At 42.5% G+C, this 25184-nt stretch overlaps 1 protein-coding gene across 1 annotated transcript; it reads right to left on the bottom strand.

Annotated features, from left to right (window-relative positions):
* Positions 1–23571, bottom strand: WDFY1 (WD repeat and FYVE domain containing 1). The gene is made up of 12 exons (XM_066193169.1): positions 23391–23571; positions 17295–17362; positions 16501–16574; positions 15279–15333; positions 13782–13932; positions 11045–11157; positions 8617–8743; positions 6954–7059; positions 5514–5615; positions 4631–4761; positions 3565–3673; positions 1–2863 (listed from the first exon to the last, which is right to left on the bottom strand). The coding sequence occupies exons 1-12, from the start codon at positions 23525–23527 to the stop codon at positions 2804–2806; spliced, it is 1233 nt and encodes a 410-aa protein (XP_066049266.1). The 5' UTR covers positions 23528–23571; the 3' UTR covers positions 1–2803.
* Between the last annotated feature and the right edge of the window lie 1613 nt (positions 23572–25184).

A 25184-nucleotide genomic window follows, 5' to 3' on the forward strand; every position in this document is an offset into this window, starting at 1 on the left:
TGAATATCAAGAAATATTTTATTGTACATGTAATCAAAATTTAAAAAACAGACAAGGAGGAGCAAAGGACAGATTTATCTAGATTCTCTTAACTATGCAGGGTACAGAAATACAACTAGGAAAGAATTAGCACATATTAGTACCCTTTGCTCCCCTTCCCTGCCCCAAAGGAAGAGATTACACAAGCGAGATCAGTAATGCTTCAAATCAAGGCTTCTCAGTAATTGCACACTTGAGCTGACATAGTTGAAGTATTTTCAGTTTCATGAGAGAGCGTGTGCCTTCAAAATAGTTTATAAACAAAACTACTCTCTCTTTAGTGGTTTGTGAGCATTACTCATTCAACACCAAGAGTATACTTAAAAGACTAATGATTTAGTGGCCTTTATTGTCATTATATCTGAACCGACACTATCTTTAAGTATATCAATTATAGAAAATAGATTCCTTAGGCAGTAGAGAATATATTATCTAGTGGCAAAAACATAATGTAAAGAAGCAGAGGAAATATTCACAGGGAAGGGAGGGGGGGAGCTGTGTGCTGAGCAGGGGCATATTGAGTAATCAGAACTAAAAAAGCTGAGTTCTGGAGTGCTAACTGCAGAGGAGTCCCACCTCAGCATCATGGGTATAGGTTTCAGAATGCCTGGGTTGAAAAACATGGTACTCACTGGTGCACATCTACATCAATCTCCCAGCTTAACCCACACCCTAGAGCCTCCTAACCTATTACAATGAGATATTAAACATTTCTAGCACTGTAATTCATGTTCTGCCTTACATGCTGCAAGGAAGAAGGCTTCTGTCCTCTTCCAGAACCAGACAGAACAAAGTCTGCAACTGAATGCAGAAAATTTTCAGAGCTAAGAGCTTATACACCCCTGCAACACTTCCTTTTCTAGTTTAGAAAAGTGAAGGCCTTAGAGCATAAAGCTGCAACTGCTCTTCAACTGCAAGCTGATTTCCCCTCAACAGCTGAGAAATAAACCTTCCCAAAAAAACCTAAGACATACAGCATGTAGTCAGAGTTGAATCAAATCAGTGTGACAAATGCTAAATCCTGGATTGAAGGCCAGACAAGTTTTGGGATCCCCACAAAATATGGTTTTGTTTATTCTTCAGTGGCCCAATAAGGCTAGCAAATAAAAAACTCTTCACAAAACTTCCAGAGAAGGCCCATGGAAAAAACGACAAAGTAACAGTAACTATCATATCTGGATTCTAATGCCCTTTGGAGACTATCAGATTTTTGGCTTAAAATGCAAGTGAATCATGACATATTAATGACCTTAATCTATTTCAGCCTACAGCATGGTCCAATGCAGATTATTAGTGTCAAGTTACACACCGAGGACTTGAATTCACTAACACTCATAGCACCACTTGATTGTTGCTGTAAGTAGACAGTCTAACCCTCAACTCTTCTGTCAGAAAGAGCATATTACCTTTGATAATTGTGTAACACCACCTATTCCAGGCCAGCTGACCTACCTGTTTTTGTCCTCACACATATTGCATCTGTTTTCAGAAACGTCTTAACAGCTCCAAGCTTAAACTCTGTGACATATCACCTTAGCTTCCAAAGTTACAGAAGAAATTCTCCTTTAAAGTATTAAAATGTAGGAGATTCACTCAACTGACAAACCCGTTTAGTGACAGTATCTCTCACTGGTTATTTCCTTTATGTGCCAACTGCACAAGCTTCACAGCTCTTCTTCATACTTCTCAGCTTTGAAACAGGAAAGGATCAATACAGATATCTCAGTATTAACACTCCTAGGTGCAGGGAAATAGCAATTGTTCAGTACCTCAGTAATTATTGCTCAGTATTTATCTGTTGAAGCAACATCAAGACAGTATTTGAACTTATGCTGTACTTTAGCAGAGACAGGTTCCGTAACATTAAAGAACATCAGCCTCTCCACAGAAAAAAATCTCTAAAATCTAGCTGGCCATTTTTTCTTAACTGTTCCTTGTAACAAGACAGATTTGTTTAGGTTTCCATTCTAACAACATTATAGTTGTCAAAGTACATGGCTCATACCTGTGGCCAGTTTTTAGAGTAGGTGGGCTGCACATTTTCATAACTACAGAAGTTTATCAGCTATGCTAAAACACTACATAAAAACCCCAGGATTGTTTGCAGACTCACCAGCTACCTACACAGAACAGCTGTTCCACAAAAGTGATTTCACCAACAACGGAACTTGAAGACAAACACTACAAGAAAGCCAATAAAGGATCTTGTGTGATCAAAGATTCTCTTACTATCTCATCTGAAAGAAGCTACCTTCCAGTTTAAACTATCTCCTCCTTCCATAGGAACAACCAACATACCTTTTGGAGGCAATTTAGACAGTGACTGCTCAAAAACATTTCAACAGAACTGCTTTCTGGAAGAGAGAATAAGTTATTTTACTATTTGCACAAACTGAATTTACTACACTCATTTTACTCTGGTAATGTTTTAGCTACAAGGCATCTGTACAAGATATATCAGCAGAGATAGCACATTGTTAACACCACATATGTAAACTGAGAGACAACAGGTCCTTCCATCCAGGTGTCATATTGCAGATAAACCATTTATGCCAGTCCCAGAGGCTGCGGAACCGCACTTCAGCACCACGGAGATTCCCGGGGAGCCCAACAGAAAAGCTGCGCTCTACAAGGGTGACTGTCCATCCTGGAACAGCAGCAGGAGGAGAATCAAGCAACCAGTGTTTGCAGTAATATTCTGAGGATTCCATTCATTCGGTGAATATTGCTGTACATAAGGTGCATAAACCTGCCACGGAGGAGATCAGCGGGAAGAGAAGCCAGTGGCAAGGCTGCAGCCAACTACTGGTGTCATGTCCCAGATCTGGAACAGAATTGTGGAGAATTACACAACATTAGTGTCAGACTCACAGGGCTTTCTGCAAAAGGCATAGAAGCAAACATAAAGACATCCCTGGACACAAAGTTAATCTATGCCTGAGCAAAATCTCATAGTTACACCAGCCTTACAAACCAAAAGCCAAATTTGGGGCTCAGGAGTCTTCGCGCACTTCTGTGTAGGTCTGTTTTAAGAAGTGCTATGCAGTTTGTCACAAACATGCTTAGAACAAAACAAGGACAGGATGGCACAGTCTCAGTTGTGACATGCATGGTGAATGCAGAGCTCAGGCACAGCAAGATTCTGTATCAGTCTGAGCTCCATGTCACTGTCTCATAACAAGGGCTTTCCGTGGCCATGTTCCAAGCCATGGAGCTAAGAGCAAAGGAACCTACACGTTTCCTCAGCTCTGTGCCTTTAAGGCTGCTGGCAGATTCTCCTGCTGCCCACGCCTGCTATGTTTGTTCAGAGACACAACAGTAACAGATCCAACAGCTGCACTCCATACAGTGGAGTTACAAGTCATTTCCTCATTTAGCTGCAGAAGAACAGCCTAGCAAATACAATTCCTTCTTCCCACAATAGATACCTTAAAGCAATAGTTGTCAGAAAGAAAGAAAGAGTTCACAAAAATGAACTCTCTATTAAATATCCCTTAGAAATGCAGGAAAGAGACGCAGCAATACCTTCACAATCCGGTCGCTCCCACAGGTCACCATCAGCCCTCTGGAGATGTCCATGGACATGTGTGAAATGTTGTGTTTTCCTTCATGAAAGGTTGCCAAGGAAGTACGGCTGCACAAGAACAAGTGAAATGAAAGCCAGCCATCAGACGAAGCTTCATGGCATCATTACAGCAGTGCAAAATAAACTTAAAAGAAAATTAAGTTGCTCAAGTACTACTAAGTCAATTCCAAGAGCTGCAGCACCATATTGAAGAGGACAGAATTAAATCAGCAAGTCATGCTAAGGCACTGCTTGTGGAGTTGTACAAGTGTGACATTTTCTGGCCTTCTGCAGCGTGCCTAATAATACTAGAGCAGAGTGGGACACTGAACTAGCAAATACTTCTACTTCTGGCTTACAAAGTCAAGCGCAGGTACATTTTTCCCCTGCTGACTACAGAAGCCAACTAGGGCACAGCATCCCACTTTTCAAAAAAACCCAACCTCAAGCAAACAAAAAGCCCCAACAACACAACAAAAAACCCCAAACACTCCCAAAATTTTCACAACTGATTACTCCATTCATTTCAAGAGAAAAGGCATTCCTTCATTTCTAAGACAAGTTTAATGAGACAGCAAATAATGTATAACCTGATTTCTTTGCATGAGGAAAATAATGTTGAGCTCTGAAGAATGTTCCCAAAGTTTTTCGAAAGTGTACATGAACTCATACATGTACATCCTGGCAGCTGTAATGTATTGTCTGGCACACACTTAGCAATTTTAAGTGCAATCAATAGCTTTTAACTAAACTGAAATGTTGAGATAAATATATTTCAAATCTAGATCTGGGCTCCTGGAAAAGAAGAACTACAAAGGATAAAAATGCTGTAATCCCACATCTAATCCAAATGTGCCTGCAGAGGCAGATGGAGATCTCTGCCATCACAGTGCTTTCAGTCCTCAAGGCATAATAGCAGAGAGTCAGCTCAGTGTGTTCTGCAGCATTGTGTGTGGATGTGGAGCAAGCCCAAAGGTTTCTGCACACCAGCAGTGTTACTACAGTTTATTACTCCCTAATACTCACTCTTCATCCTTGATCGACTCGAAACAGGAATCACAGACACGGACCTGGAACTCAAATCCCATGATTGGGTAGCTCGACCGTTTGCTGCTGCACTTGCCACACACTGCCTGCCCACATTTTCTGCAATGATGCTTCATGAAGGAAGAAGAAAATAAACAAGTAAGTCACTACACTATGTCACTTGACCACTGCACCAAGTGTCCACTGAACAACAAAAACATCAAAGCTTGTGTTTTCTGACTGTTAGACAGCAACCTGTTGGGAAATGCCCTATTTCTTCAACCAAAGACCAACATCTTTGGAGTTCTGAACAGTCGTTTGGATCATTAATAGATTTATGTCCGTACTCTCTGTGTATATCCTCTTCTCCTGCGAGCTCCTTCTGGGAGAAGGGGAAAAAGAGGGTTGAACAAGCAACCCAGTTAAAAACTTCCAGTCTAAGGAAGCCAGAAACAGGTGATTTGGTGCCTGTCCAGTCCCTTCTTAAAGAAAACTACCTGGAAAGCTTTCACATTCTGGTGCAGTAAGAACAGGGCCATTAGTGCTTCACTGGAGTGAGCATCTACATGCTCAGTTAAATTTGCCATTTTACACAACACTTGAGGATTAGCTGTCCATAGTTCCAAAGCATGGGAACAATCAGAGAAATCCAACAGAGCACTCCTAGCACAGTCTGCTTTGACCTGTGACAGAAGTTTGATGCAGCACTTTCACAGAATTTGGAAATGTGTTAGCAGTGCCAACTTCTCAATATACCTCCCTTCAAAGCAGCAAAAATACCAAGACTTGAGAAGATCTACCAGCCTTAGTGGCTTAGTGGTCTTCTGTTTACATTTTGCTCAAGTGCTGAAGTACCACTAAGCACTGAAATCAGGCACCTCACCTGTCTCAACCCCATTGTCTTTGTGTCCCACATTTGCTTTATATTCCAGAAGAAAGGCTGTTCACACTTCTGACAGGAATCACTTTCTAGCCATCGAGGAGCCTACAAAAGAGCAGGAGATGTAAGCAACCAGAATAACTTTCCCTCATACAACAGTCAAGGAAGTTTGTTTTAAGAACCCAAAGTAAAGTTTTACTTGTAAAGATGCCCTGGTTCAGTTCTAGACATTACAACAATAAATTGCCTAGAGCACAGTACAAAGAAAGTTTAGCACAAAAGCCCCAAACCCAAGAATACAGTTATTGGTTACCTGCACACCTCCTACACCTTTTAAGCCTACAGGAATATGTTATGTTACTGCCTTAATAAGAAAACTCATTCAAACATCTGAGTTACTAAACCTGCTGCAGGCATTTAAAGACTGATGCTCCGGTTGTCTGGATGGCTTTTAAGGACCAGTGTAGTCCAAACTGTAGAAGCTATAAGGCAGTAATCCCCTCTAAGAAAGGAGGTGTCCAGAAGTAAATTCTGTGAGTAATTATCTTTTTTATTTTCATGGGATTGCAGTTTGAAATAATTAGGAACTCATCTGCATTTTCCATCCTGCCCACATGTTCGTTAAGCATTCCTTCTCCCACCTACACACTTTTTCTGCCATAAATGGACTAGGCCAAATGAAAATAGAGCTTTTACACATTTCAGCTCTCTCAGATACTTTAACTGAACATCCCTGTAAGAGATAGAGAGGCACAATATTTTTAGTACATAGATTTGAATTTGAAATTGTATATTCTATACAACTTTATACATCTCATGAGGAAGTCTCCCTGAGACTTGACAGGAGGAAACCTGGAACAACAAAGCATTTTTTTTTTCAATTCTCTTACATTGCTGACAGTAAGAAAACAAGAGTATTCTCAGTTGCACCACCATGGATACGAACTGAAGCAGAAAGAAAGTGTATGGCCAGGTCAACTGCTGTGTACTGAGATCTTTACAAAAAAATGTTGCCTGGGGACTGAACCTCTGCCTTCTGAATTGCATCTCAAAATCTGCCTCTCACTTCTTTACCTGCTTTGACACAAGTTGAGAACCTTTTTCAAGACTATTGAAGCACAGTCCATTGGTTTCTTTAACTGCTTTAGACTGTTCCAGAAGCAAAGGCCACAGCCATTCCAGTGAACCTGTTGTCTCTTTGAGATAAAACTCAAAGCAGTCCCAAGTATCTCCTGCACCTTTCTTGTCCTGGGAACCCATTTACTACAATGCAGCATGGACAGTCACCAGAACAGAACAGAACAGCTTTCAATAATATCATTCAGCTTTGAAGTGCCAGACAGCATAGGGAAAGCAACCGGCAAAACTGACTAAGGAAAGTCACATTAGTCTCTGAAAATGGGAAAAAAAAAAAAAAATCTTTGACCTGTGAGATGAACTTACCTCTTCTCGGCTGATATCCATGTTCCAAACAGCAATTCCCCCATCAGCAGAACAGGACACCAGCTGCCGTGTCAGCTGGATATAGCAGATAGCCTGCACCTTGTCACTGTGAACAAAGCACACACTGTTTACCCACAGGCATTTAAACAACGCTTGCTTTCCCAGAAAACACTGATTTATCCTTGTAAATAAAGCTACTGAGGAAGCCCAGAAGTGATTTCCAGTTTGCTAAGTCCCCTAAGCAGAGCTCTGAGGATGAGTGAACAGATGCTGTCACCTGAGCACTATCCTGGCATCAGGATGTTGCTGAAAGTGTTCTTGCAGGCCTGACCAGAATACCAGTACAGTTCCATGTTAACATTTGCTGGCAGTAAGCCCTGACGGTGAACTGAGTGTTAACTGGCTCAGAGTGCCTGTGCAAATACTCTTCTGTGTTGGCAAGAAGAGCCACTTGTCAAAACAGACACAACTGGAAAAATAAAGAGAAATATTTGTTGCAAGATGCAACTAAGCAGCAGACAGAGATTCCACTTTTGCTAACAAATCACAGTAAGTCAGGCTGTAGCTGCAAAGCAAAGTATACATTCACCAATAAGACAATTTAATCCTAAAGAAAGTAATGGCAAAACAAAAGTCTGCCCTAAGAAATTAAACGAAAAATCTGAGTAGTATCAAACTACTTTACAACATCTACACTGAATTAAGGAGTCATGCTGCTTCTCAGAAGAATTTACTTTCCCCTTCAGTACAAACAGAACCTAACTGTAACAAGTCTTCACCAGGACACATAAGGCAGCAGTAACAGCAGTATAAAGTCCTCCAGTCACTGACTTCAGTTACTTCTTCGTAACCAAGATTCTATTATTAATTCTTTAGCCATAAAACTAAATCCTCAAGATTTAACAAGAGTTCTAGGGCTAAGGTTATCAGTCTTGATCAAAGGTGGATGGAGGCATCTGTGGAATTAGACAAGAGGAGAACACTCTATATAAATATCTTTAAATATATACAAGATCTCTAGTACCAGTGCATTTCTAAGTAGAATATATTTTCATTGGTGAACTGCCTGTCAGACTGAATTGGAGACCTACATTTAAAAACAGCCGCTAGTGTTGGGTCTCTAAAAATTAAGCGCTGATTGTGACAGACAACTACCTCAACTTCAGAAGAGGGGAGACATGACATTTTCTGAAGTTGAGACACTACCCTGTAATTCAGCCAATCAGTTATCACCTCTGATAGACAGAGAGAATAGGAACATATTGAAGCTTATTTTATATGTGTACATGAACATGCTCATACATAAAGTTTCTAGCCCTCCTCTCACAGGTAACTCAGTGCAGTATTTACAATACAGACATATGCAATTTTTACAAAAAGGCCAAAACAGATGATTTAGGATTTTTACCCACCTCTTTCTATAAACTACTTCTGTGTTACTTCTAAACCATGGTATTAAACATGAATAAGAAAAAAGATTAATCAGTAAGGCTTTCCTAGTACTGATTATCCTTCTTCCCCTTCAAAGTACTCAGGGTTCTGCAAAAAGTAATTTTCTCCATTATTCACAACGATTCAAATATCTTGCCAGGCTATTTAGTCTTCTTGGGAGACTGTGTGTTCGTTACAGGACACGTATGAGAAACAAGACTCCATTACATACCGGTGTCCCTGGAGCAGCAGCGTCCGCCCCTTCCTTCCACCAATGTCCCACATGATAATGCTGTGGTCAGAGGCACCTGAGAAGAGCAGCTGCTGGACAGGATCCCACCACAGGGAAGTAATGCTCCCTAGGAAAGAACATTCTGCAGTTAGATGTAAGGGACTGGCTCCAAACACAGTGATGCCCTCCTGGAGCATTAGAGGGAAACCTGCAGTACTGCCTTACTCCAGTAACATATTGAAAGCCTTAAGGCAAAGGAAGCATCCAACAGCAAAGCGCAGTCCTGACAGAGAGGCAAGGAGTACTGGACAATAGAACACATGTCCCTAAGAAGACAGATATAGCCTAAGCCAGAAAGCCTGAGTTCTGTCCCTTGTATTTAGGCAGGTGATTTTAAGAGTTGCCAGGCTGCTGTGTGAGCTTTGGAAGATAGAAGTACTAACAGTGCCAAACAGAAACCAGCACCTACAACACAGTGAGGGGCTTGGTCAGTGGTTGCAGCAGAGCTCACAGTATTCTCAGGTAAAGCAACTCCCTCACATAACCATTTACAACCTTAAAATAGCTGGACTAAGAAACAAAGTGACAACTTCACTGCTGTTAGCAAATCTGCCACGACTCACCAAATTAAAAATCTAGATTTCAGAAGGCCCAGTGTGACTGTGAATTAGGGATAGAAAGAAATGAGTCATCTGACAGTAGCAGGCTTATCCGAAACCCATACCCACGGAAACCAGGAGACTAAAGAAATAATTTTGTTGCTCATGGCACCTATAGTTGTGAAGCTGAGACACTTTATTCCCTTGCAGAGATTCTCCCCTTTAAAGAATCCTTCCATTGCTCAGCTGTCATCAAAAGCCTTGTTAGTCCAAAACCAAGATGATGAATGGTAATTACAGCCCAAATCAGTTCTTTCCAATGCTCTGAAGCAAGAGATTTTTTTTGCCTCCTTTAGGGCTATGCTGTTTTCAAGCTGACCCATTTGGAAATAGCATGTGCACCCAAAAGGCATTAACTTTTGAATACTATCTCAGCATTACACAGAGCAGGCTGTTACACATGGTGAATTCTGGAAGCTGAGAACAAACTTTGAGACCATTTAAATTGCAAAGCAAACACTGCTTGCTTATGAAGTCACACTTAGCAAGAGCTGGAAAGCAAACAAGATGAAATCAGACTTCTGAAGTCTGTCAAACACAACTGCATTCAAAGAAGAATTAGATGCCATTTAAGTTTAGAGTTACTAGATCTTGAGAATATTACACAAATATGGTGGAGGAAAAACGGTTACACATAATCTGATTTGCTTTAAAAAAAAAAAAGAAAAAAGATGACATAACTGGTACTACACCAGTTGAAATAATCTTTTATGCTAGTTCAGTTCTTGTTTTAAGGATTGCAGTCCCCATATGGAAATATATGAGCCAAAGTTGGCTGCTGCGTGGACAGCACTGCTGAAGTTGGTTCTTGGAAGCCCATCACAACTCAAGTGAGAGCACACACTACAAGAAAGTGCCACACACATATTCTGTTTTCAGACTAACTGCAGCACCTACCAAGAAGTTGCATTCGAACACAGACTAGTGCAAAAGTATAGAGAGGCAAAGGAGTCTCTACAGCCAAGAGAATTATTTTGCTCTAAACAGAAAGAGAAATTCTCCTTGAAAGCAGAAGAGACACTTATCACTTGAAAATCCCAACTTGCCTCCTGCATTCAAAACCAAGTGTATCATTTTACAGTCATCTGTAGATCAGGAGTCTACCCAGCTTTAACAAAGCCTACTCTACACTTTCAGCTGTTAAACAAGGCAGCCTTTTCCAGTGGGTCAGACTTATGACCCAGTAGTTCATCCTTACACACATGCAAACTGTCAGCTGATTTGAAAGCTGCCAGTACCACATGGGAAAAGGCACTCTTGTTTATTTTTCTCAGCATATTATTAAGCTGCACATTATTCTGTGATTTGCATTCTTGCCTTACTCATTGCAGCAGACTGGATCTACATAATGTCATGGAGCACTCGATTCTACATTTGATATAAGGACTTCAGCTGTACTATAGTGGATGAGACATTTGCCCCGAACTAGGCAGTTTCTCCAATGTCAAGGAGACTAAAGCTTTTAAAGGTGGCCATCTAGTGGATAACTTGTGTTTAACTGAAGGCTTATGTTTACTTTTACTTTTCATCTATAATAAAAATACCTGTCGGTATTTATAAGGCTAAGATTTCCCTTCAGCAAGAATGTGCTTGTTCTTTAACAGGAAGTCAAGTACAGCTTTCAAGAGCTTATGATAACCACCACCCTGGACTGTTTTTCATCCAGTATCTACCCTTAAGAGGCAGATATGCAACTGAACATCTCACCCCAACTCAAAAAGAGGTACCGTATCTGGGACAAGTGGCTTTAAGACAAAGAGTTACTTTACCTTCATGCCCTTTGAAGGTTGTGATAACTGAGCAGGTATTCTGCTCAAGCTTCAGAAGAGTGATCTGTCCAGAATAATCACCAACAAATGCATGCTGAGTTTCATGATCATATCTGAACACCAGTCAAGGAGAAGCTTTATTTGTCTGAAGAGTATTTTACATGACTGAAACAGCCGGCTAGAGAGTATAAAAAATTGGAAAAGAACATTTTAATACACCAGATAAATATTTACATAATTACTTCTAAAGTGGTTGGAGACTGTTAAAAAACCTTTCTGATTCCCTCCTTCTCATCACGCTTCCCTACGTGTGCAAGTAAAAATGTATGGAAAGTAAGAGAAGAGTTTTAGAAACCCACTGGAGAAAGCCATGAGATAATCCATGCCCTAGTTTAAGGCAAGCCAAGTAGCTTCAGGCCATTTCTAGCAGATATTTACAGAATACACTCATGCTTGTCTACAAGATGCCAAAACTCATCAGGCTACTTATTGCAGTGCAGAGCTCTCTGCAACCATTAAGAGCACCTCATGGACACTGGGCAGAATTCAGTCTTACCTAGTATCTTCTCCAATAAACCCTTCATTTTCTAGCATGTTAGTAGCTGATATCCCTAAGAGAGGAAAACCAAGATACAAGGAACCTCCACAGCACATTCACCTTACAGTGAAAGTACACTCCCAATGTTCTAGCTAGTGGCAAGGTCAGACTATCTCCTTTCTTGTCCTCTGCTCTGGACTTCCCAGTTCACCAATGCAGGTCCTTGAGTGTGGTATTGAAAACTGAACTAATTTCAGAAAGGATTCTGTCAGTTAACACTGATATAAAAGCCATACCACATCCTAACATGGGATCCATTAACAAGGTGGCACATTGGGTAAAAGCATTACACCTCAGAACAGTTCTGATACTCGGTTTTTGCCATGATGCAACTATGAACTCCAGAAACCAAAACATAGCAAGTCAATGGAACTAGATAATTTGCTGCTTTTAGAAGACTTTTGTTACTCAGAATATACGAAAGCGCAACAAAAGACCCATGCAGCTGACACCACATTACCCAAGAGCAGTGTATAAACTTAGGTGACCCCTTGGAACCACACAAAAACACAAGCAGCAGCTAGAAAACTAGCCTCTGGTATCGAAGAGAAAAGCCTAACTTTAAAAAGACAGTCTACCAAAAAGCCCACCACCCTAAGTGAAAACGCAGAGGCTTTGCCATCTGATTACATTCCAAAATCTCTTAAGCCTTCAGGATCTTGAGATAAACAATTTACTTTCAACAAATCCTCTAACTCCCTGAACATGTGATCTTTTCTTCATCTTGGATGTTCAGGCTTGCCTTATCCCCACTAATCCAGTTAAGAATAGGCACTCTGCTGTGTTTTTCAGAAGCTTACACACAGGATCATTAACAAACAACTTCCTTCCCCACAGGGAGACCAAGGACCTAGTACACACACCAGCAAGGTGGTTCGTCCAAACACAAGTCTAAAGGCAGAGCAATTACAGTGGATTTTCAAATGTCAAGTTCTTCGATGGAAATTTATTTTTATATTGATATAAAAGGTCATATTCTTTTCTCCATTTAATAATAAACTGTGCCATTATTTGCAATAGCATTAGCTATAGAACCCACTAAATTCAGTGAGGCTCAGACTGCTCACCAGACTGCTGTGAGCTGGTCTCCAACACACAAACCAGCTGTAACCTATTCTGTGCTGCATTCAGCTGAGGTGAGCTGTACATGGAATGTTTTGTGGGACAAAACTCCCCTGGACTCTAAAGAAGAGCAGCAGAAACCTGACAGTTCTTCAGACAGTAAGGCAGGGTCTGCACAGATGGGAGACCTCAGAAGGCCAGACATGGAGCTGGCAACTGAGCTTTCCTCCCAGCTTCTTACCAGGACACAGGTATAGAGCCACTCTAGAGAGGGCTTCATGTCTTCAAGAGATGTTGTTGACCTGTTTCAGCTTTTGAATCTTGCTACTTCTCAAACATTATTGCCATTAAACCTCATACAGCAACCAATACCTTCAATTACTAAACATCTAAACTGCCACCATTAACAAAAGCTAAAAAATAGTTTTAGAATTTCAAAAGCTTACTTTCAAAAGCTTTGATATGTGAACTACCTTTCAAGTTACTGGGTTTGTAAGTCTTTTACATAGGGTAAAGAATGCCCTGAAGTACTTACAGCTGAATAGACAACCAGAGTATCTAAGCTGCAAATGCTGCAGTTAAATGTAGTTTACAGAAAGCAAATTGTACACAGACAAATTACAACTGGTGAATAAAGTTTCAATGTACCTGGTAGCTTAACGATAGAAAAGATTAACTTGAGCAAAGACAGAAAAATTAAAGCAGTCCAAAGGGTTTTCACGATGTTTTATGCTCTAGAAGGACTCAGAGGCACAGTGGCATCTGTTGAACAAAGTAACTTGTCCAGGAAATCTAGGGGCCAGGCTATAGATACAGTCACTTCCACAAGATGCTACAGACAGACACCTCAAAATTAGGAACTAGTACAGACTGGGATTTCTGCAGCTCATAGTCTCTCCTGCTATCTAATAACCACTAACAGAAATAAAGGTATTAAACTTCTAATAACAATAAGGGTTAGCAGACTTACAAGAGATGTCACTCTAGTTTTTACACGTGAAAAGTTGGGAACAAATTGAGGTAAAGGAACAAAGTACTCTTCCAGCTTCAGGGTAGCAATCATTTTTTAAAGGATACTGTAGACATGAAGCCCAAGAGGTAAAGTAATGCCTCCCCAGCATGCTCCCACTCCTGGTACACATCCAGCTGATACACTTGTCATGACCCGTGCTGATGAGCCACTCTGATGCCAGGCAGAAAGTAATAGCAGACACTCGATTCTGGTGAGCTGTGAGGAGAAAAAGATTCCAGCTATTTTTCCCCAAAAATCAAAGGGCTGTGTACTTCCATTCTAACTCAGACAGACAGAGGTTGAAGATGATATCCAGGCAATGCCCCAGGGAAATCTTTTATCATTATATTATACTTGCATCAAGGCTGGATGAAAAGGTTACCATAGTTCTGTTTAGGATTTGCCTTCTGAATAGCTCAAGTGAACCAAACCCATCAGTCAGCTGCTGAAAGCCTTTTTCCCAGAGAGAGAGGGACTGAGATCAGCCCAGGTACCCAAGACTAAGAAACAAGCAAACCCTCAGCTTCCTCTAGTTAGCTCAGGACTTCTGGGGAGTAATACAACACGTCTAAAAACTTGAATTGTTTTATTAAATGCATCTTTCCCTAAGCCTAGAGAGCTATACTCACATTCATAATTCTAAGCACCTGAAAGGATATCTAGTCCATGGCATTCGAACTGCTTCCTGTGACAGCAACCAAATCCCACCCAGCTTTGTTGAGAATGCTGCCACTGAGCAAGAAGTTACACGTGTGTCCTGGTTTGGGGCTTCTTTAGAAAGAAGCCTCCCCTGCCCCCCAAGATGCAAGTACTTCCCTTGATTAATTGTCACATCATCTCCCTTAGGATAAAGGGAGGTTTTGTTGCTTTAAGAACAAGGCCTTTCTCTCCCAAGCAAGAACATTGCTTCTATCAGTGTCAGGGAGTCACAAGACAAACTGCACTTTGTTTTGCTACATTATCTGCAGTCTTTAAGAGCTTCCTTCAGGCCTTTCACATTAATATTCTAATTTTAACCAACAACTGAGTTTTGTATTTCTCTAAAGGATGTGTAGACAAATGCTGAAATCAGTATCTTTATAAATATTACAACAATCCCACAAACCCAGTTTCCCACACAGTGGAAAAATAAGCTCTTTTTCATCCCTGTTGCCCCCCTAGGATGACAGAGAAGGTAAGTACTCTTACCTTGAGCTAGGAGTAACCAAGCCCATTGATTACAAGAAGTAAGGAGAGAAATTGCAAATACCAAAATGCACCTTTAGAAAGCTCTTACACCAACACTCGTGTAGTACAACTACTCCAGCTGAGCTCACTAGTTCTGGCTCATTACACTTGCAGGCTAGTGATTTAGTGAGCTTAACGACTACAACTTGGACTCAGCTGTCTGACAAAACATTTTTCTTATGGCAGTTATCCCCCAACTAAGTGGCAACTCTAAGGTCAGTCAGAGTTAAAGCATATCTGGATTCGATTAATCTGTGACTGTGCCCAGCTTCCCAAGTATTGTAGATACCTTCCGTTTACACAAATGTTAGTGTAGATAGTGGTTAACAGTTTACCTGGATAGGTCTTCACAAAGTTCATCTTATTAAAGTCCTCAGAAATATGAAACTCCTAAAAGTAAAGTGAAATTGTTTGAGGATACCACAGTGGCATAAGCAACACATACGCAAAAAGAAGCAGCAACCTCACAGACCAAAATTTGCATAGCAGTTGCATATCCCACAAAAAACAAGCAGCTTCTGAGGCTGGAGCAAAGCACACTGCAATACCAACTGTGAATTAAGGTGTTAAGTGAACTGAATTTTCATCAGGGAACATCCTTTCAGAGTTGAGTTTGCTGAAGGGAGATTATGGGAAGGGACAAGTTCGCATTTGTCCCCAGCAGGAGCAAACAAAACTGCATCTTATAGTACTTAAGATTTGCATGTTTGTGACTTCACAAGGGACAGGTTTAAGTGACAGCGTTCTCTATTTGATCCATTAGACTTAATGAAATTTTACCAGTTGAGACTTGAATTTTCCAGTAGTTATCACTAGAATTCTACACAGCTCTTTGTAGGCTATTCATAGCAGTTATCTGTGGAATCACTCTTTATGACACTCATGCAGTAGCCTGGCTCCTTATGGGGCAGTTCTTATTTTGACCTTATTTTCATAGAGAAAGGAAACCATTAAAGCATCTGAGAGTCACAAGATTCCCCTCCTTCACCAAGAGGGCAAAAATAAAACCCAGTTTCTGTTCTGCCAAGTGTATGCTCTCCAAGACAGGGACAGCAATTACAGCAAAAGTAGAGAAAGAGAGAACTCCCAGCAAGAGACGAACACCCCTTATAATTTTAGAGCAAGTGTTGAAATTTCTACATCATAAAAAGATCTGCAGCAAGCAAATCCAGAGATGTGTGCATGGCAGGATAGAGACAGACCCATACTTCTGGCCAGGGGCAAACCCACTGTGGTTCAAAACCCCTGTCAGTGCATCACCAGGGCACTCTGCCCAGCTGACTGTACTCCCCTCAAAACAACTCCTTGGCAAAATGTCATTGTTTGGGCCCACTGCTGCACTAATGGCTCAAGGGCTTCTTGAGGCTACCTGGCTCACATCTAGCCAGAAGAACCTTTGCTTTGCAGTCCTCCCACATACATCTCAGCTGAACTGCCATTTGGCAGTAGCAGCATTCCACAATGAATGGAAAGAAAACAGACTACCAGCTGCCAGCAACACATGGACAATCTGAGCAATTCTAACCTACATTCAGAAGAAAAGTCACAGCAACTTACCATGATAGCTCCATTATCCTGGCCAACAAATATCCGTCTGCTGTCATGATGATAAGCCATGGCAGAACATGGTGCTGTTAAAAAAAGCAAGCACATTACAGGATTTAAACAGAGGTATTAGGATACACATTTATTAAAGTCAATTCTTTCACTCAGGACAAAAGCTGTTTAAGTAGTTTGATAGAAACTAGTCTGCATAGCTAACATCCCTTGGAAAGACAGTTCAATTCCCATGTGTGAAGCTGAGGACAGGAACATGACTACTGTAACTCAGATATACCAACAGGAACCATACGCAAACATGATTTCCTGCCACAAGGTGCAACTCAGCAAGAGGAATTTTACACAGGCTGAAAGCTGAGCTAACAGCAACAGCTGGTTACACTTAAGAACTTGAACTCACTAAAATGATCTCAAATGCAGCCCTGAAAGAGAAAAATGCACACCTTGGAAAGCTGAGAGTATTCTTATGTCTCAACTTTCAGCTAGTGGTTAGAAAAACTCACTTAGTTGGCAGACAAATTATTTGCCATCATTTGAGGCACGTCCAGCTGCAGATCCACAATGATTTACCTGGTGGAGGATGTGGTTCTGACAGAACACTGTCATAGATCTCACCCACCAGGCAGCTAGTTTCAAATCAAAGTCTGAGCTAATTTGCTGCAAAGCTCCCAAAATCAAGATCATTGAGGGAATCCAGTCCTTGGGGAAATGAGAAGGTATTTCTACACAAGCATAGGAACAAAACTCATACAATGGCTGGCCACCACTTCCCAGGTCCATACTGTACTTACATGCCATGGTGTGATAGATGCTGGGCCAGTACTGCCCACTGTCTCTCTTCAGCCACACTCGGATTGTCCTGTGTCATGGGAAGAGCAGGAGAACCATCTGTAAGTGCATCACCCCCTGCATCTGAACCACTTCATTTACTCATAGATCAGCTCCACTCCCCTCAGCTTTTGTGCTACTCAAATATAATAGAAGAATGACATAACAAAAGTAACAGTACTCAAATGCTGCTCTAACATAACAATACTAGCACTAAGAATAGGCACCTTTGGATTTGGAAAAGTTTTCTTCAAAACTATTTATACATGGAGTATCAGTAAGTATGAAATGGAAATAATATTTCAGCTCACCTCAGAAATTGCTACAAATTGCATCCCTTTACTTCCTTCTTGGTTCTGGCTGATATAAGTCAAAATGCAGAAACTTTCTATCTTTGGCAGAGCAAACCAGTTTGTTTATAGCAGATTAAGTGTCTTGATACATTTTAAAAAAATGCAACTCATTTCATTATGGAAGTCCTAACTTTTTAATTTTTACAGCATCCCTGTGTAACTCACCCTTCAGCAAGCCATATACTGAACATTAATAACAGAAGCACATCATCTTCTAGACCAGCACATTACTGACATCTCCATCCCCAACTATTAAGAATCCATGGAGGACAGCATATCTAACTCAGTATTATTTCCTCTAAGCCATGCCTCTAATCCCTCATGTAGGAATGCAAAGGACAAGCAGCATTAGTTGCTGTTGGCTTGCACTGCTTCTCTGCCCTAAATATGATCAGGATTGATGAGCCAGTGAAACGGAAACTGAAAAGCTGACAAGATGACTTGGACGGCATGCTAAGATTCTTTATAAAATTGGCTTTAGCTTGCAACCTTCCAGAGTCATCTCTTGGAAGGAAAGGATAAGTGGTCTTGAGAACATTTAGCATTATACTACTGTGATGACTGTCAAATCCTGGGAGGGGGGATGTAAGAGTATCAGCAAGGAAGTGGAAAGCTATCATCAATTAAAAACATTCCTACAACAGACACATCCAAGGGACTCTACACCAAGAAGTTAAGGGCACACATGCAGACAGTGTTCAGGTTGATTTAAGTCCTCTTGAGATTTCCTCTCCAGACCATTGTTTGCCTTTCTGTTACTGTTTAAATCCAACTTCCTCATTCCTAAATGATCTGGAAATATATGTACCTGGAAACGCTGTCAAGAGGCTTCACTGAGCTGTTCTGTTTACTGTTAGCTAATAGAAGTACTGGTATTTAGAATTCTCTTAGAAAAATACTGGGGGACTGATTAGTTAAACATCATGTTGGATCGCCAGTAAAGAGTTTTACAAAAAGAGCACAGGAGGGGACCAGTGCCTTGCACCACAAGCAAAACTTTTCAGAACTTTTACTGCTGAAGACACAACAGTAGCATTCTGATTTTGCAATCCATTTAAAGGCTTTTCTTTAAAACACCACTCAAAAATGACAATGCCCATGCTTAATGTACTACTCTTCAAAAACTTAAAACACAATACAGCTGAGCATACACTGTCCCAAAACAATGATTTTCAGCTTTTAAATCAAGTTATTTTTTACCAGTTTAGGGGCATATATACATTAGTACAGTCCACTAAATATTTTGCATTAAGACTGTCTCAAAAGCTATCACTTCCTCTTTACAATAATCAACAGCCTGCCTTATGTCAGTAAGTCACCTCTTCAGAAGAGCAGTTGCTATTTTTTGGTAACACAGAATATGGGAAAAACAATGATTTCAAGTCATTCTAATGATGCCAGCCTAATAGCACAGGTTAGCACCTGTGCACCTTTATCAGCTTTTTAACTTGCTTTTTAAAGCAGCTCCATCATACTCAAACTGTTCTGAACATCTCAGATGGTGGCTTCCACTCTTACTAATTCAACTCTTTTCACTTCTAGGCAAAGTCATGCAATTATTTTTTTATTTTAAAAAGCTACTTTATCATGGTGATCAAAATCATGCATTGCTTTTTCAAAAGCAGACTCAGCTTCCTCTCAGTATTGTGGTTAATTATATTGAAGTACAGTAAAGGAAGCGATTTTTTCTAAGAAATTATTTAATGGAAGTATAACTTCTGTGTTGATCATCACCAGTACAGCCCCTTAGTGAAGTCAAGAGCCTAAGTAAATAGCTGCAAGAGTTAGGAAAATTAACTTCTGAAAGCTTCTTATTTTGGTTTAAGTAAGATTTAGACTCTGCTCACCTCATGCTTGCAAAGATAAGCTGTCAGACAGCTTTATATCTAATTATATAAAGCTCTGACTGAGCAAAATTTGAAGAGATCGTTTCCCAGTAGTCAGCGAGTGACCTGTGCCAAAATGCCACTTCTCCCTGATTCTCTCTCTTAAAGACCCGTTTTTGTGATGCATCTCCTTATGTTAGGACAAATTAATTTGTGAAATACTAGTTCTTAAAGGACTAGAGAATGCTACCAGTAATGCTACCCCCACAATCTCCTTCAACCACTCAACTGCTTTGTTATGACAACTGCCTTGGAGTCTTCAGCACTTTCCTCAAAACTTGGTCATTATTTAATGAAGAATCCTATGCTCAGAACCTGAGAAGTGCTGGCTACCACTCACTTCTCCTTAAGCAATCCCTAGTGAGGGTCTAGAAGGACACAGGGTTGTTTGACAGCAGTCTCAGTAAGGTTTTTACTCACTAAGTAAAAATGCTGAAACTCATTAAGGAGCACAGAGATAGATACAGACTTTTTAAATTCTAGATTCAGGTCTCTGAGAGTGGCAGAAGGAAGCAAAACTTTTTTAAAAAAAGATTTTAAATTACCTCCAAACTTCCCTAACATTCAGTATTGAACCAGAAGCTGCGTTCAGCTGGACAGCATGCACATTTATAGAAGCACAACTCAAAGGGGTTTTGGCATAGGATTTTTTTATGTAATTAAAGAAAGACACTCAAAAACCACCTTCAAGCACCACTGACTGTGGCCTTACCAATTTCTAAGAGCTTTTATTGTTCTCAATTGCTGTTTCATTTACAGAGTAAGCACCAAACAGTGCTGGAGAAAAAACTTGGGGTTTGAGAGCAGAGACAATGCTGTGTTCTAACACTGTTTGTGCTCCTGCTACACAAGCTGCCCCCTGAAAGCCAACAGCACAGGTGCCAGGGAGGGAGAGGTGATGAAGGACCAACAGTCAAATCCAAACCTGTTACAGTACCTGCAACTGCTGCACCAGCCCTGTTCCCAGCACTGCATCTTCCTAACTCCTTCAAACTACCAACAACTGCTTTCCTACCACTGACAGTTGTTTTCCTAGCAAGAACAGAATAGAGCCTCTTTTTGGTAGTTTAACTAAATCAAAAGCATTTATACTGTTATCGACCTTGTTCCCAAAAGAGCATTAGGAATCTGGTTTAATCACATTACAATGGAAGCTCAAAGACACAGCTGATACTTTTTATCAAATTTCCGCTAAAACTAACACATGTTTTGACCAATATTTAAGTTTCATAAGCAAAAAAAAACAAAACAAAACAAAACAAAAAAAACCCCAATAACAACAAAAGCTAATACTGTATTTTGAGCAGCTACCCACAGTCACCTAGCACCAGCACTGAAATGTGCCAGTGACTCCAGAGCTCCTGTTAGCCTGTAGTAAATACATTACTTTCATCTTTAGGGTCTTGTACACAGCTTATCATCCCCCAGCATTCCCAGCTGCAGCTGGGAAACACTCCTCCTGCCTTAGCTATTTGTCTGCTGAAGGACACGCGGCAACAATTCCCAAAATTGTCTTGCAGCCAGGGTCAGACAAGATGCCAACAGGGACACAGAGTTAATCATCCTTTCTAGATAAGTTCTGAGAAAGCTTCACAGATGGCAAGTGTCCTATTGAAAAATCCGATTGGGAAAATTAACTCTTTGTCTCCTGCAGGTACTCTTGCTTCTTTTTTCATCTTTAAAGCATAAAAAAAAAATTGTAGAATTTTGTTGAAATTCACAGATCTCCTCCGAAATTTTTTGTATCCTCTGAAAAAATAAAACCATTACTTTTCATTCTAAGAAATATAATTTAAAATAGAAAGAACCACGATGAATAGTTCCAACAAGAGAAAAATCTACAACATTCACAGAGTATGTTTGTGCACCAATGTTTTCCTCATTACCCAACTTGTAAACACATTCCTCTGGCTGGTTATTATGAAATACTTGACAGCCTTAGCTGCATTAAGATGTAATAAAAAATACTTTAGCCCTGCTCTCAGTACACACAGCAGCTCTTTTGCTCCTTGTACTCTGCACTTTGCTGCCAGTAGCATAATCAGTTACGCAGTATTAACACCTACACCCCACTTGTAGTGAACAAACAGGGGAGCACTGTTTGACAACATGTTGAACTGTAGGTGAAAGCTTTGATGTACTGGAGGAGGTATCCCAGATTAGAGGTAATACAGTGCCACAGTTTCTGAAAGTTTAAAGATTGAAGTAATTTCTCGCAGTAAGGCGGGTGACAAATTCAGCCACGAGTCCACAGACTCACTCGGAAATTCCACACACCCAAGGTGGGCGGTGGCCTCTGCTCTCCCAGCACAGGTCTGTATCTAACATCAAAACCTGCCCAGATAAAGATGCAGCTCCATCCTCGGCTCTTATCAGCAGTCGAAGCATGGAGACTGCTCAACCTTCGGCATTAGACCTTGAGTTTAAACGCTGGCACTGTCTACCACAGGCAAGCCTCTGCAAGCCATGAAACTGTGTGAGGGTTGAACTCTGATACGGAGTCTTAAAAATCACTATTTCCTCTTGTCTCCTGCAGGAAGCCCATCAAAACAAACGAAACACTAACACAGATAATGACACCTGAGTGACTGGAAGGAAAGGAAGCTGCCCATTCCCATCCAAAAGCTGTTATCCAGCATGTACTGCACAAAGCCATCTCCACAGGAAGGGATGACACAAACCAACTAGACAGCTGATCCGTTTGCACTTTTTGACCTAAAAATAAATGCCAGAAAACCCAGGTCAGATAACACCGTTGCTCTGCTGATTTTCAGCACTCATATCCTCCTATTTCTCACAAGGTCAGGCTTTTCAAACAGAAATTCATGCAAATATTAATGCAAATTTAGTTTTAAAAGTTTTCTAGCATAACAGTAAAATTACCCCTGCAACAAGCTACACCTCAAAGACTTTTGCACTTTTGTACTTTAAACATCGTTCTTTCAAACGGGGCCACAATTCCTTAAGAAGCATCTCCCACCCCTCTTCACATTTAAGAGTCACTTTCCACACAGCAGGGGTGAAATTCTATCTCTTGCTATACTCTGCAGACCCCTCACCGCTCTCCTGGCCACCACTCTCTATACTAGCTGCTTTCTCATTTCCACTTTTTCTTCATCGGAGTTCATCTGTCTGCTTAACGACATGACCAGCTTCTGTTTCACACGCCACGCGAGCCAGTGCCGAGAACCAGCGTTAGACTCTGAAGACACTTTCCCTTCCAAGCAGAAAACGCCGTGCTCAGCAGCTCATCACCCCCTCTCCCTTCAGATCTGCCAACTCAGTCCCTGAGGGAAGAGGGAAGCAGGTTTGGGACCGGCACACCGAGCCAACAGAACGGGCTCGTTCCCACCGGAGCAGCTCGGGGAGCTGCAGCTCTCCCGACAGGCGGGGGAAGCAGTGACACACTGCCAGTGTTTCAGCCAGCAGAGCGGAAGGCCGAGGGAAACATATTCCCACCCTCCTGGTTCTGCTCATAACCCCGGCAGGACCCGTTCACACTCAGGAGGAGCCGTGCTTTTCCAGCCGCTCCGCAGAGGCAGTTCAGCGCACACGGGGCACGGCAGCTTCTCCCCGCCGCCGGGAAAGTGTCAGCGCCGCGTCCCGCGCCGGCCGGGCCGAGCCAATCCTCCCTCACAGCTGATGGCATCTTCCTCCCTGGGACCGCGGATTTCCTGACGGCCGCAGCACGGAGTCCCTGCGCGCCGCCCGGCAAAGGCACAGCGCACACACGGATTTCCCTCAGCAGCCCCCGCCGCCCCGGCTCCCGCCACAGCCCCGCGGCCCGGCCCTGCCCGGCGGGGAGCGCGCCCCGGGTCACCTGTCCTCGCCGGCCGTGATGACGCCGTCCTCCTTGGGGATGAGGAGCGCGGCGCTCACGGCGTCCTGGTGCCCCTCGACCTTGCTGAGCAGGACGGGCCGGCGGCTCTGCGGCCGCGAGTGAATCTCGGCAGCCATGGCCCGTAACGCTGCGTGTAGCGGCGCCGCCCCGCCGGGCCGAGGTGTCCCGAGTAGCGGCGCAACCCCACCGCGCGCCGATGCCGTCACGGGCGGGGGCGGGCCCCGCCAGCCGTATTCGCTGGAATAGACGGGCCGCAAGGGCCGTATTTCATAGAAGAGCGGGGAAATCAATCTGGCCGTGGGGGCTCCGGCCGCCTGCCCGGGGCGGGACGTGTCCCCTGCGGTGTCCCCTGCGGTGTCCCCTGCGGTGTCCCCTGCGGTGTCCCCTGCGGTGTCCCCGGGCTCAAACACGGGGTTCTGTGCCCTGGGCCGCGGGGCTGGCTGTGCTGTCCCGTGGGCTCTGTCCAGGAGAAGTCGTTGCCGTGACCCCGGCTCAAGGAACCCAGCTCGCTGCCCATCCCCTCTGGCATGGGGCCACCACAGGGCAGCAAAGGAAAAGCTGCTCCCCCTGGAGTAATTAACGGAGGGATATGGGCTGAGGCAGGATGTGTAGTCACAGGAAATACATTAGCTCCTTTCTGTCTCTTAAAGCAGCTGTAATCCTTCATCCTATAAATTCTTAAGCAGCTGGATTATGCTGTTATTCTCTGTGTCCGGTGTATGGGAATGTTGGCCACGTAGCTGGGTAACCAACAGCAGAATTCTTCCCCGTGCTGGGTTTTTGGTCTCATATCCGAACATCAGCGTTTGGATATAGCCAACACGCACTGGGCTTAACTGAAAAGCCTCACTGGGAGCTGGGTGAAGCTATTCGTGCTCTGGATGTCCCAGACAGAGCTGAGCCCAAAGAGATGAGCTCCAAGATGAGGTGCAGACAAACCTCTTGGAGCAGAGTGCTGGGGATTGTACCATCAGATAAGCTGTCACATTCCATGTCACACACCTGCAGTCAGGGAGGATGAATGAGGCTTCCCCAGGATCCTGGGGGAGGGCAGCAGGCAGCAATTATCTTTCCCCTCACTTGTCAAAGAGAGGAATTTTGTAGCTGAGAAAGCCAGTAAGGGAGATTGCCTCTACAGCAAAGGAAACAGACACAGGAAGAACGGGTCCAGCTTGGAGCTTTAAAGACACCACACCTTTAAAGCTTGAAAGATGTGGTTAAATACACTTTGTTTTGCCTCAGTTTGTCCCTGCTTCCTTATTTTTCCTCTTCATTTCCAGAATGACTTGGTCACTGAGGACAAGGGTATTAATCCAGGTCTGGCCTAACAAATCATCCCAGTCAAGACAACAGGCAATGACCACTTAAGCAAAATAGCTATCATAGCTGGATCTAAAATCTTTCAAACACAATATTTCAGGCCTTGACCACGTTTGCTGCGCAAGGTTTCCCTGTGCTTGTGACTAGCAGTGCAGTGCTTGGCCCAGTGGACATACCTGTAGTCAGAATGATAATTTGTGGTCCAGGCAGACACCAAAAGGCACCTTGTTGCCCAGTGCTCTGGTTATTATTCAGACTTGTACACACTTACTCCTCTGCTTTTTAAGCCTGGCCTGCTTAGCTCCTGCCAGTTGTCAGAAGTGAGTTTGGCTCTGTGCCTGAAGAGGGGAAGACAGTGTTCTCCACATATAGAGGCTTCCCAGCAGGGATTCTGAATGACCGTGCAGCTCTAGGGTGGCACATGCACCGGGAAAAGTTTTCAAGAACTACTAT

This window comes from Chamaea fasciata, unplaced genomic scaffold (genome assembly GCF_029207755.1).
Source record: "Chamaea fasciata isolate MVZ Bird 193981 ecotype frontalis unplaced genomic scaffold, bChaFas1.0.hap1 SCAF_11, whole genome shotgun sequence".
Taxonomy (NCBI): domain Eukaryota; kingdom Metazoa; phylum Chordata; class Aves; order Passeriformes; family Sylviidae; genus Chamaea; species Chamaea fasciata.

Bases quoted from the DNA above. Each gene is read 5' to 3' on its own strand.
- WDFY1 (XM_066193169.1), bottom strand. From the start codon at position 23,527: ATGGCTGCCGAGATTCACTCGCGGCCGCAGAGCCGCCGGCCCGTCCTG. The intron at 11,158-13,781 runs GTATCCTTTAAA...ACTGGTGTTCAG, and splicing joins TCTTGGGCTTCATGTCTACA to ATATGATCATGAAACTCAGC. The intron at 4,762-5,513 runs GTGAGGTGCCTG...TCCTTCATGAAG, and splicing joins AGACAATGGGGTTGAGACAG to CATCATTGCAGAAAATGTGG.